The following is a 13828-nucleotide window of genomic DNA, read 5'->3' as shown; positions in this document are numbered from 1 at the left end:
TGTGTGTGTATGTGTGTGTGTGAATGTGTATGTGTGTGTGTGTGAATGTATGTGTGTGTGTGCATGTGTGTGTGTATGTGTGTGTATATGTGTGTGTGTGAATGTGTGTGTGTGCGCGTGTGCGTGTGTGTGTGAATGTGTATGTGTATGTGTGTGTGCATGTGCGTGTGTGTGTGAATGTGTATGTATGTGTGTGCGCGCATGCGTGCATCCGTGTCAGTGTGTGTGTGTGTGTGCACCGTTGGTATGTAAATCAGTATAATTACAAATGCGAATTACTGTGTGTTTGTATGTGTGTTCGGTGTGTGCATGCATTCAGGTGTGCATGTCCTACACGCGGCTGTGCACGCGCTCAGTCGTCCGTCACAACACACGACACTTACGTGCACGGCGAAGAGTATATATATCTACTTGAACTGAGACGTACAGACTGACGAACCAGAGAGACAGAGAAACTGTGCTTTATACGAACGTCAAATTGATCTGGGAGTTGCTATTATTACTGCAGTGGCTGACAAACTGGTTTCCCCAGTAAGTCAGGTTCAACATTTATAATGGATGTCTTGTTGCTGGCAATCACAGACTCACTTGTCAGTTTTCTTGTTTCCGATATGACTGACTTGTGTGGCATGCGTTGGCTGTTTCTATTATTGGTACGAATGTATTGAGGCAGTTCCGACTAAAGCTTACATCAGCTTACAAGTAATTTCAATGATATTATTATCACGGCCCTTTGGCTTATTTTCTATGGCGGCAAAACTAGGTCACTAAGTCGGTTTTGTGTGGAGGGGAAGGGAGGCGGGGCAAAAGTGGGGGGGGGGGGGGAGTCAGTGTACGTATGTGCGGTCTGTGCCGGTGTGTGTGTGTGTGTGTGTCAGTGTGTGTGTGTGTGAGCGTGCGTCTCTGTGTGCTGAGTGTGAGTGTGTGTGTGAGTGTGTGTGTGTGTGTGTGCATGAGCATTGTGTGTGTGTGTGTTCGGTGTCAGAGAACACTGTTTGTGTGTGTGTGCGTGTGTGGTTGTGTGTGTGTGTGAGAGAGAGTGTGTGTGTGTGTGCGTGTGTGGTTGTGAGAGAAGAGAGAGAGAGTGTGTGTGTTTGCGTAAAAGAAGTATGAATCAGTGTGTGGGGGTGGGTGGGGAGCGTATTGAAGGGATTTGTTGTGTGGCACAGGCACGAGACCTGTAGTGTATGTGTGTGAAAGCACGCGCGCGCGCGTGTGTGTGTGTGATCATTCTCACGCTCTTTTCTGCGCTGAGAGTAGGCTCCATGCATGATGACACATGTGACATGTCAGCATAAAATAATCTTGGGCCAAAAAGGTAAAAATCAGGAAATGATGTGAATGACGCCTGCCTGCACTGAAGATGCCAGATACTGTCGCGAACCACGAAATATGTAGTCAACGATCAGTTTAAATTCTGAAGGATGGTTGAAAGTGGTACTGCAGCAGTCGACTCCGGGAAGCGGTGTGCCGATAGCAGATCTACCATTCTGATCAACCGGACGTGTGCAGTAGGAAACCGGCAGCCCACGCACAGTTGACATAGACTGATCTTGTCACTGCCCTCGCGTCCTCGATTCCGGGAGCTGACGCCATTTTCTAAATTTAGCCGACAGGAAAGTTCGCGTGATGACAAGAATTGAAATGTACAAGAACTGCGTTTTGGGACAAAGAAACGCGGAAAGATTCAGTCAGGACTAAAAATATCCCACGGCCCAGTCAACACACGACGACCAGCAACGACGAAAAGTCATTTCATCATCAGCAAACTCCGGCAAACGAGGCGGCCCGACACAGAATGCCGGCTCGTTCATATTCATAAGGTCAGGGTCGAGCAACCGGCAGCCAATCGAATCAAAGAGCCCTGTTGTACATAAAGTGCCCAGCTGACTGAAGATCAGCTGTGCGGGAGGAAAGCCGGTGAGGAGCACTACGACGGGAACCGTAGTGAGAGATAGAGTACAACGCAAGAACTCGTGGCAACTGAAGACAGAAAAAATATTAAACTGAGAGCCTCCTTGACTTTATTTTACACAAAACCTACGACTTGCTAACTGTTTTCCCAACCTGATTATTTCACAATGGTGCGTGTGATTTCTGAAAAGTTGTTCAGCCCACCCAGATCTCGACATAGTTCGGGAGAGACTGTGGACAAAGAGCTCGCGGCGAGAGCGGTGGAAGTTTTGTCGAGTCTCAACTCTCGACGCTTGGAGTTGTCCGACTACGAATCTTCCAGTGATTCACACTGGGATTCCGAAGTCGATGTCGAGGGTGATGGGGCTGACAGTACAGCTTCCAGGGATCTACACGGCGACGACGAAAAGTGCGCAGGAACCACGGTAAGTCGCTGTTGACCTATTTTCACAATGCGATCAGCTGTGCACGCTTGCCAGTGATGACGGGTGTTCACGCACGGTGCGAGTGGCTCTGCGGTTTTTCGGTCAGCTGCACGCGCACTGCAAATCTCGCGCTGGGCACTGCATGTTGCATGGTGTGCAGTCGTTTTTGAGAGGGTTAGAAATGTATTGGCAGGGAAATTTAAATTTTAGCATTTACCATTGTGAACTTTGAGCAGTTTTGTACATCAGCTGACGAGGCAACAAATACGGTCGGAGTCAAGGGGAGTAACTCGAAAAATCGGTCAGCTGTTAGAGGTCATCTGCATAATATTACCATTAATTAACTGCTTTTGTCGGCTTACTTTGTATGTTAATAGAAAACTGAAAAAAGGTTCATAAGAGAAACAGTGTGCTTCAATTTGAAATATTTTACTTTTTACTGCCTGACTCACGATCATGTGGATCCAAGAACTGTCATTTTCCGAAGTTTCCTGTGGTGACCAGGAGCTTGACGTCAGCTATCTATTTTTAGTCTAAACGCATGGTGAGCGGTGACGAAATGCACTCAAGGTCGCTTTTCGCAGCATGAACACATCTCCAACGACTGGCGTTGGGGGGGGTGGGGTGGGGGGAGTAAAGGGATGGATGGGGGGCGGGGGGGGGGGGGGGGAGAGTGAATCTATGCTGTATGGTTTTCTCGCAAGAAGATCCATCGATCACTGTTTCGCCGGCTGCATACGTGTTGCGGTTTGGTGGTACAGTTGCGTTCAGGTAGACGTTCGATTGTGCATGACTTGGGGCAGCAGTGCAGCGCGTGACAGCCAGGTGTGCGCGTGCAAGGCCCGATCAGCTGATAGTTCGGCGCGTGCGCCGTGCCCTTCACAACCTTTGGCCTTTTGCTGCATGCCAGTTTTCTGAGCGAAAGAGACGCAGTTTATACATTTTTCTTCTTCTTCTTCCCTTTCTTATCCTTCCTTCTTTCCTCGTGTCCTGAAAGTGGAACGCGGCCGCGGGTCGCATTCTAGTATCAAGATATGTACAGTAAGCGGCTTTGCCCATTAGTTCAGATCCTGATTTTTCATGACCTAAGCAGAAACTGACCCAGAAAGAAAGGGCTTGAACTCGGTGAGAACGGGAATTTTCCATGAACGTAAATCTCAACGGTTAACCCTGCCTTAATCCGGATATTTTAGTATGGATATAACGGAACTCGTACCAAGATTAGAAAAGAAAAAGGTTTGGAAGAGAAGATAGGGTGTAAAGTGATCAGTTTCAATCTTGAAAAAAAAAGAAGAAAATTTGTTCATTTACTGAAAAAATCGCCATGAAGGAATATAAAATGTATCTTTTTGTTTAATTAATGATAATTACAACCTCTGTCAGATCACTTTGTTTTGGGTTTGTTTTTTTTCCGTTCGTTAGACATGTTAATGTGAAATGGTCGACTTGTTCTATGGGGAAAGATCTGCCTGGTGTGTGGACTGGGATCGGGTGTTCTGCCCGCTGTAGGCCAATAGGCTGGATGATAATGGTCGCAGAGGAGAGGAGGAACCCCTCTCTTTCTCCCCGGCACCCCCCCCCCCCCCCCCCCCCCCCCCCCCCACACCACCACCGTAACCGCCCACCCCACCCCTTCCCAACTGGAATTTTTGCTGCTCTGGTTTTCAGTTGGCTCAGTCGTTATTTTTAAAAGAATCGTTTCGGATTCCACGCTGTTCTTAGTAAACAGCACTCTTCTCCTCTCCAATCCCTCCCCCCCTTCCCCCCTCTCCCCTGCGTATGTTACCGATTATTTCTGTTTTTATTACTCCTTCCTTGCCTCCCTCCCGTCCGTGCCCACATTCCCTACGCCCCCACGACCCTCTCTTCCCCCCATTTACCCCTCCCTGTGGCTTTTCCTCTTCCCCACCCGCCCAAGCAGCAGCCGTTGCCGACGTTCCTTTCAGCACGCTTGGAGCGGCACCCGGTTTGTTTGTTAGGACTATGTGCAAGGAGGGCAATGACTTGGGGGCTGCTGCAAAACAGACGGGTCGTTGCACCCAGCAATATGCAACCAGGACGATGACGGGTGTTGGGGAAAATTGACGTGCCCCCGAGTTGGGTGTATGTGTGTGTGTTTGGGTGGGGGGTGGGGTGGGGGGCTAGGTGCGATGAGAGTTGGTGTGGGCGTAGGGATGGGAGGGGAGGAATGTGTGTGTGTGTGTATGGGGGGGGGGGGATATTGGGGAGGATCGCGGATCGATTCCAGTATATAGAATCTGTGAGTGCCCCGACCTCGGGTTTCCGTCTCGGAGAATTCGATTCTTTCAGTATATTTCATTATCTTTCAAACAGCATATCCTCTCGAAAATATGTGACTATGTCGTGTGTGTACGTGTGTGTGTGTGTGTGTGTGAGAGAGAGAGAGAGAGAGGTGTATCAGTACAGAAGGGGAAGACGATTTATCGCCTGTCACAAAGACTCCTATCTCTTCCACTTGAATGCGCCTATCCCCTTCAGTTCGATACAAAATATTTGCACCAGTAAATGGCTGTCCTCTCCCATGTCGGCATTCACACTCCCCACCCCTCGCCTTTGTGGCATGGCTAAGCTGCCCCTGAACACAGGCAGGCGGTCAAAGATCACGTTGCCTTTGCAGATCGTTCAAAGGTCAATGAGGGAAGGGGTTTGGGGGGGGGGGGGGAGGGGTGCATGGACAAGGGTGGGAGGGAGTGGAGCCGGGGGGGGGGGGGGGGTGTTCTGGTGTGAGAAGTGCCAGGAATTGTCAGTTCAAGTGGGAACGCTGCGTCTACTTTTTCACACACACACACACGCACACACACACACACACACATATCTCCGCGCCGGCATCACAGCTCCCCACCCACACACTCCGCCCACGTCTGGCTGGTGGGTTCAGGTGCTCTTGGGTCAGCTTTCATGCCAGGTAGAACGGTTGTTTTCCGAACTATCAGGAGGGGGGGGGGGGGGTTGCTGCGGGGTGGGTGATAGGGAGAAAGGATTGGGGTATGAATGGAACACCCAATCCCATGGATCATAGTCTGGATGGCGTGGCCTTTCAGTTTGAGCAAAACTGTATTGTCTACCCTTTTTTCTTTTTTTTTAACGCCATGTCACTGTACACGTTCTACTTCCATTCACATGTGAATTATTTCCTCTCGCTTGTTTTATTCATCAGTAATGATAATGGGGATTTTCTTGTAATTACGCAACAACTGAGTTATTACTCTCAGTATCCAGGGCATAAGAGAAAAGACAACAGTAAAACTGACTTAGAACTAACACAGAGCTGTAACTAGAGTGGCCAAGTTTTATCGGGAAGCAACGGGACTGACTGATGGATGGTTTTAGGCCTCACCCACCACCCCAGCTTTGCAAGGTTGTCTGCGCGTGACTTGCTTGCGTCATGGCATCAGCTGATTCAGCCTCACAAGATCCGTCTCCCTCTCTACATCCCCTCTCCTCCCCTCCCCTCCCCTCTCAGCCCTTCCTCTTCCATTGAACGTCCTTGTCTGTCTGTCGGTCAGTGCTGTGCTGTCGCTGTCGCTGTCGCGCCTCCCCAACACCACTTCCACACCTCCACACATCTCCCTCTGCCACACCCCTCCACCAGCTGTGAAGTTGCTTTGTTCTTGAAAATTCTTGTGCGGTTCGGTGGAGGGAGCTGGGGGAAGGGCTGGGGGTGGGGGTGGAGACAGAGACAGAGAGAGAGAGAGAGAGAGCGTAGGGGCAGCAACAACGCCAGCCAGTGTAGCGCGCGCGCCGCGCAAAGCGTCAAGCTGCGATGCCGACAGCGGTCCGTCAGCGTTAAAAATAGCCTCAAGCTGCCGTGCGCATGTCATCGATTCATGACGCAATCTTTGGGGGTATCCCCGATAGCTCCGGCGCCTCGGGTTTCTCTGGGTGCAAACGAGCTGCACGGTCTTTGTTCGCGCCGTTAACAACGATTTTTCGCCGGGCCGTGTCGGGTGGGGAGGGAGGGGATGGGGAGGAGTGGGGTGGGTGGTTGGGAAGAGTCATGCAGGTCAGCTTCTGTGTGACCTCCATCACGTAGGACTTGACTGTAATCATGACAACAGCTGATGGTGGGGTGGGGCAGGGAAGGGAAACGGTGGTGCGGAGAACGGGTGGCAGAGATGCTGCACAGAGATTAGTGGTGTAGTCATTCATAACAGAAATGCACATAATAAAGACCGATCTTTACACACACACACACACACACACAATGTTGTGCGTGTGTGTGTGTGTGTATATATATATATATATATATATATATATATATATATGTGTGTGTGTGTGTGTGTGTGTATGTGTGTGTGTGTATATATATATATATATATATATATATATATATATATATATATATATATACTGTGTGTGTGTAGCTATCTATATATAATACATACTGTGTGTGTACAAAAGAAGTATTGCCGTAGAAGTCATAAGTAAAAAAGAAAATTGTTAATTTTTTTTTTTTTAGGATACACAAATACACCAGAGGGAGCCAGGGGGGAATGGCTGGTAACAGCACTGTGCCACTTTTATCTCAAGGAAGAGCCAGCCAATTTTCAAGCAGATACAAAGTAAAACTATACCAACTGGTGTAAAATAAATCAACCATTAACCTTTAAGAAATAGTACATATATCTTATTGCCTTCATACTGTATAGCGGAATGAAAAATCAACCATTAACCTTTAAGAAATAGTACATATATCATATTGCCTTCATACTATATAGCGGAATGACTCCTTTCTGGTCTCAAAAAGCAAATAATTGAATAGAAAAAAAAAAGACACATAGCCATTCAATGAATGCTTCTCGAAGACTGTGGACCCGTTCAAAAGGATCTGTACCAATAAATAGGTCAATAATTAAATTGATAAATAATCAGTATCTCCTGGGTATACCTTACAGAATATGCTGGATTTTCAATTAGTGATCATCATTACTTTCACAATAGAAAATCATCTTAATATCTAATGAAATAACTGCTTATTCTGAACCTTCTACAGGATTGATGTCCATTCTTATAATTATTAATGAGATTCATGTTTTAAAGATACCGGTGTATGGGAACCATTTCCTCTGGAATTTGAGGTTATTCATTTGAAAGTAATTGGAAAAATTTTTTTTAAGTGTAACGACATAAAATTATAATTTCTGCACTATTGTGCAATGGCTTACACATATGGGCATTTGCAATACTCTCTCTTCTCTTCTACCAAGCTTTGTATAACAAGGGAAAACTTCGCAATAGGCTGCCCGCGAGCGAGGATAGCTGCTCGCGCTGTGTTGGTGGCCGAGTGACCAATGTCCAGCCTGTGTCATTGGGTGTCTGACCTCCCAGCATGCATCGCAGCCCTGTATATACTGAGCCTACATTGTCGGTTTTGGCGCTTTTTGCAATACTCGTTCAGCTTCATCGACGATAATTCATTCTTTTTTTCTCCTTTTTGTTTGGTTCAGGATGTGCTGAGGAAGAGAAAGGAGAGGCGGAGGGAGAGGAACAAGCTGTCTGCACAGGCCTACCGAGTGCGACGCAAGGAACAGACAGTGAAACAGCAAACTGTAAGCAGTCTTTTATGATGCCACTTTGTTTTTTGTTTTTCTTTCTTTTTGTTGACATATCCTTTGTTGTGTGTCCGTTGCTAATGTTTTTTTTTGGGGGGGTGATTTTATAAGTGTAGTGGACACACCACACAAGCTAGGGATGCACACACTGAAAAAAAAAAGCAAGCATATTTAAAAAACAAAAAAACATACATATATTTTCTTCTTCTGCGTTCGTGGGCTGCAACTCTCACGTCCACTCATATGAACACAAGTGGGGCTTTAATGTGTATGACAGTTTTTACCCCGCCTTGCAGGCAGCCATACTGTGCTTTTGCGGGGTGTGCATGCTGGGTATGTTCTAGTTTCCATAACCAACCGTACGCTGACATGGATTATGGGATCTTAACGTGGTACTTGATCTTCTGCTTGCATATACATACAGAGGGGGTTCAGGCACTAGCAGGTCTGCACATATGTTGACCTGGGAGATCAGAAAAATCTCCACCCTTTACCCTCTAGGAGCTGTCACTGAAATTCGAACCCAGGACCCTCAGACTGAAAGTCCAGTGCTTTAACCACTTGAATTTTACACCCATTTTGTATATTTTAATTTCTCCTTGCACAAGGGTGTGCATACAAAATGCATGGAAGAAGGGGGTATGAAGACATGAGCAAAATGGATGTGTCCAGTTTTTTTGTAGTAAGGGCTGGTGGAGACTGTGCTTCTGTGGTCCACCCCCAGCACCTACGGGTGTTTTTCTTTCTTCTTCTCAGTTGATGACTGAGCATGCCTGAAGAATGTGAGATAGTACTGAAGCAGTGAATCACAGAACTTGACAGATTCTCTGTGTGTGGTGTGCAGGTTCTGAAGACACTGCAGGAGGAAAACACGCGCCTCAAGAGCACTGTGCAGAACCTGGAGGATGAGCTGCAGAAGGTGCGCCACTCTCTGCGGCAGCGTTACCCCAACACCTTCACCCTGTTCTCAACAAACCCCACACCCACACCCACCACAGGCACAGATGTGGCCCCAGGCAGCTGCGGCCCCAGCAGCCCATCTGGAGACCAGCTCACCCAGCTGACTCCCCTCAACCAGCTGACCCCCCTCACCCAACTGACCAAGACCCCCACAGCCGAAGCCCCCCAGCAGGCCATGGACAATGATCAGTCCCGCCAGCAGCAGATTTCCCCTGTTGTTGACAACTTCCTCTTCTCCAAGCCCACACCCACGCCCCTTTCTTCTGGTGCTATGAACATGTCCACAGTGTCCCCCACCTTCTCTCTGCCCAAGTCCCCTGTGATGGGCGGACGGCACAACTTCAGCGCTCCTCCTTTCATGACCACAACGCTGCCCACCATCTCCGAAAAGCCTGATGGGCCCTTTGGGCACCACCAGCTTCATCCCCCCCATATTCACCCCAACTCACAGCTGCAACAGCATGCAGATCTCAATGCCAACGCTAACAACACCTTTGCTCTCACCAACGCCAACACGATCAATGCCAATACCAATGCCTTTGGTATGTACCAGAACAGCAACCGCATGAACAATAACAATAACCTGTACCAGACTGTTCCTGTGATGGGTGAGGCAGGTCTGATGGCTCAGCAGTCCCCCATCAAGGTGTGTAAAGTTTGAACTGCAGGCCTCGGTGTGTTGTAAGTGATGAGAGAACAGGTCTGGGCAAAAGGAGCGACTGTAAAAGACTTAGTGAAAGATGTGAAACTGAAAGCTTGCAACTGGAGATTGAAGTTATGAGTGTTGACTGTCCGTGGTGACTTGCCTTAGCAAAATATGCAGAAAGACAGGGAGAGGAAGGCAGGAGGTGACAGCTGGCTGCATGGATCTTGGTTTTTATTCTACGAGGGCAAAGACTGGATTGTACAGGATGTTCTTAACAACTTTTCTTGGCAATGCTTTTTAAAAATCAGTGTCCCGTGACCCTCAACTCCCAACATCCATCCCTCCTCCCTCTCTGTTTTTTTGTTTTTATATCGTTGAAAAACTAATTTCTTGTATGACTTTTTGATATACTATGTATGGATTATGGTTGCAGACCAGGAAATATGTTTACTGGCCAACCATCTTGCCCTTTGTTGTTGATGATCTGAGCTCTGAAGACAATGTTTATGATGTGAAACAAATTGGAATGTAATGCTTTGACTCCATCATTCTCCACCTTCATCATTTTCTCAGTCTTTTTATCTGTAGTGATTGTTACAATACACAGCTCTGCATGCATACACAACAATTTTACACACACACACACACACACACACAGACACACACACATGTGCATGCACACAGACACATGCATGCACACACACAGCTACACACGAAAGTACATAGGCGAGTCCAAAGTTCACAAGTGAGTGTATGGAATGGTCAGTGCCAAACTGAAGTTGGGGTTAATTCTGCTCTGCAGTATCTGTAACAGTTGAAAATTACCCTTGCCTTTTTTTTTTTTTTTTTTTTTTAGTCTCTGAAGAAATGAAACAGCAAGCAAATAACATGCACTAAAAAATCACAGCAAGTCACAGTCCACCACTGACATTCACTACTCTACTTTTCTTACAAAGATTGTGTATATTCACTTACTTAACAATTTTCAATCCTTGTCACAAGTACGTCCAGTTGTTGCGATCTCTTTGGCTCATATTTGTCAAGTCTCAGCAGTTTAAACAGTTGATTGAAAAATTTGTGAGATTGTACTGAGTGCATGTACTTGTTTGTGTGTATGTGGTGATGAAAAAGTGGTCACTCCACATTAATTTTCAGCTGGCATCATCAGTATCGGAAATGATTCCAATGGGTGTATGGAACAGTATGATTACAGTGTTGGATATTTGCAGTTGATTTCAAACTGGCATCATGAGTATCGGAATGATTCATATGAATGTTTGAAACTGTGTAATGACTGAGATGTTGTTGGATTGCTATGCAGCATGTAGGAAAATCATATATTCATGTTGACAAATCTACACACTGCTGGCCAGGTGTAGCATCTTGTAGGGCAGGTATATAGTATTCAACTTGTTCGGCCAATTTGATTCACATTCTAAAATTGATTAATGGCTGTGACGTCAGCATTTCCGTTTGTGTCATGCTATCATGTCCTTTCTTTTTAAAACTTTTATCTCTTTTTTTTTTGTTTCTTTTTTCATTGATTCATTGACATACTGTTATTGTAGGAAAAGTGTGCCTGTACTGCAATCACAGACTGTATGTTCCTTCCTTCATTATTGCTTCAATATCTCATGGAATGATCTTTTAGGATCATGGTTCTCATTTGCTGCTACGTGCATTTCAGGAAGAAGTGGGAGTTTGTGAAGTTGGTTCCAGTTGTTTGGGACTGTCATTCAAGACATTCTCACTTTGGTTCGTTGATGTGTGCATGTAACTTGTAAGGAATGTGAATGTGTATGGAAGGAATATGGGTGTGTATGGGCCATTTCTGTATTGCACTTTGGCAAAGACATACTTTCATCATTGTTTTGGGTATGGGTACAGTAAATGACGCTTTAGACGTAGTGCGACAGAGTTTGACCACAGCTTGATAAACGCACACTTGCAGGAAGAGGTGGCTGTTCTTTTTGTACAACCCTTTGCCTTTACTGTGTTACCTCATTGGAACTGTCAGCATGTCTCACATGATAAAATCAAATGTTCAGGCAACAAAACTGAAAGCAACATTGAGCTTATATTACCACCTGTCCATTTTTAGATTATTTCTGTTTTTATTTTCTAAGTAAAAAAAAAAAAAATCTCTATCTTATGGAGGTTATTTTGATTTTATTCTACTTTAACCTTTAACTTTTTTTCCATTTTTAAAATCTTTATTTCTTTATTACATTTTATTTTTCTATAGTCCATTTCCTGTGTTTCTTCTTTCATTTTTTTTATATCATGATTGTAATGTGTCATGTGGGGTGAGCAAGACTTGTTACGTTTGCATCAATGAAAAACCTTTCAATGTGTGTTAACTTTAGGGTAGCTCACTTGTCTGTTAACAGAAATATACAAGTATGCTGTTCACATTAAAAAAAACTGATTGCTTTCCTTAGAATATTTGTTACATATTCAAAGATTAACATGATAAATATGAAATTGGTGTTTCAAGTTACAAGGAAGCACATTTGTCCATTGCATATAAGGTGTGCAGAGAGAGAGATGAAACTAATTTTAAACCCTGTGGCTTTGTTTGCGGTATTGTGTGGGGACACCCGATAGAAGGCACAAATGCAATCAGGGTATGAAATTGAAACAAGAAAATGTCCAGCAGCAGGCATCAGTCACAAGGACATCATCACGAAATTATTGTGTGAAAGGGAAACTTAATTAAACCTTTAATAAGTAATATAAATTACCTGTTTATGCAGGGGGTGTTGGCTTTAATTATGACCGATCTTTGTGTCAGAAAGCTCGGGTTCAGTTCTGCCATTCTCACAAACAACCCATTTTGTGTAGCAACTATAAGCTATCTTCTTGAAAGTTAGAAAGTGCATCGCTGACGCTTTTGTGCAGCCGGTTTGTAAAAAAAAAAAAAAAAAAAAAAAAAAAGCAAAAAAAAGCGAGCTCTGACTTGGGTTTTGAATCGCGCGTGTAAATGAGAGAGAGAGAGTTTCACCTCGACATCTTGTCTTGCGATCTTCCCACCCTCACCACACCATGATCTACACATAATTGACGCTCTCAGCTCCCAAGCTGAAACGCCCAGAACTGGCCGGTCTGTCGGCGTCAAGTTTTTTTTAGGTCGCACGACCTTGAGGTCGCGAGGCGGCAAGGTGAAGTGCGCAGTGGTGGAGATTGCATCAGAACGGCTGACAAGCTCGCGCACGGTTTCGCGCCTGCGCACTGAACCCCAGCAGCGCCGGCTCACTGTTGCATCACGCGGACAGCCTGGCTGGCTTTGATGTAGGTTGGGCTGGCTGCTGCTGTTTGTTACACTTGGCTGGTGCAGCTTGGTAACTTGGCCTCTGTGTGTGTGTACGTGTGTGTGTGTGTGTGTGTGTTGCAGCAGGGATTGGCCGCCTGGGGGCTCCGTGTGTGTGTGTGTGTGTGTGGTGTGGGTCAGTCGCTTGGCTTTTAACGGTGGAAAAGTTCCAAAGTTCTGCTTTCGTGATGTCAGGATTGACTGAATAAATGATGAGAAAGCTGTTATTTGAGGAATCTGGTGGAATGGCCATTGTAAATGTTATCTCGTACATGAAATGTAGGACTATCAAGTTTCATGTACCCCGCCCACCACCCCGACTTCTTCCGAGGGATTTCATGTAATTAATTATAACGCGCGTCTCTGGGTGTTTGGGGAAAGGGGGTGTGAGGGAGGGGGCGGGGCGGAAAGTAAGGCATTTCTGAATTGTGTACGTTTGTTTGAATTACATTTCTTCTTATTCATATATATATATTTCAAAAGGTTTTTGGGTTTTTTAAAAATAATTTTATTTTTTATTATTATTAACTTTTTTTAAGCTTTATATACAGCATGAATGGGGAAAGAAGATCGTGCATAACATTCGGTATGGGTAGGATCTGTCTATTTTGATGATTGCTTGCACAAGACTTTGCTTCGCCCCTCCTCCCACCCCCCGGGCCTCCTCCCCCCCCCCACCCCCTGCCCTCCCCATCCCATCCCAAAGATCTTTTCTTGTGGAAAATGTAGACGGAGGTTAGTTGACAAAATAGGAGAAAGTGGACATTCATTGATTCATTCAGTATGAGGTTGGCAGGTGAATATTCTCTGGGACTGGAAAATGGCAATTAACACGTCTTTTTTTAAAATATTTTTTTTTATTTATTTATTATTTTCTTTTAAAGAAAACAAAACAAAATATTCACACACATACACATACAAAACGCACAGGTTGTTGATGATGATGTCTGTTGCGTCTCAGTGCTCATATTGTGCGCTAAATGATGTGGGGTTTTGGGGT

At 45.5% G+C, this 13828-nt stretch overlaps 1 protein-coding gene across 1 annotated transcript in view; it reads left to right on the top strand.

Moving 5' to 3' along the window:
- The first annotated feature begins 1885 nt into the window (after positions 1-1885).
- Positions 1886-13828, top strand: part of LOC143280966 (uncharacterized) — a 13024-nt gene continuing 1081 nt past the window's right edge. Inside the window, exons 1-3 of the mRNA XM_076585807.1 lie at positions 1886-2339; positions 7808-7909; positions 8757-13828. The exon at positions 8757-13828 is cut by the window's right edge and continues 1081 nt beyond it. Of these exons, the coding sequence (XP_076441922.1) occupies positions 2082-2339; positions 7808-7909; positions 8757-9533 (1137 nt within the window). The 5' untranslated portion in view covers positions 1886-2081 and the 3' untranslated portion in view covers positions 9534-13828. The remainder of the gene's footprint in view (positions 2340-7807; positions 7910-8756) is intronic.

Source organism: Babylonia areolata, chromosome 4 (genome assembly GCF_041734735.1).
Source record: "Babylonia areolata isolate BAREFJ2019XMU chromosome 4, ASM4173473v1, whole genome shotgun sequence".
Taxonomy (NCBI): Eukaryota; Metazoa; Mollusca; class Gastropoda; order Neogastropoda; family Buccinidae; genus Babylonia; species Babylonia areolata.
This window is presented reverse-complemented; position numbering and strand designations above follow the sequence as displayed.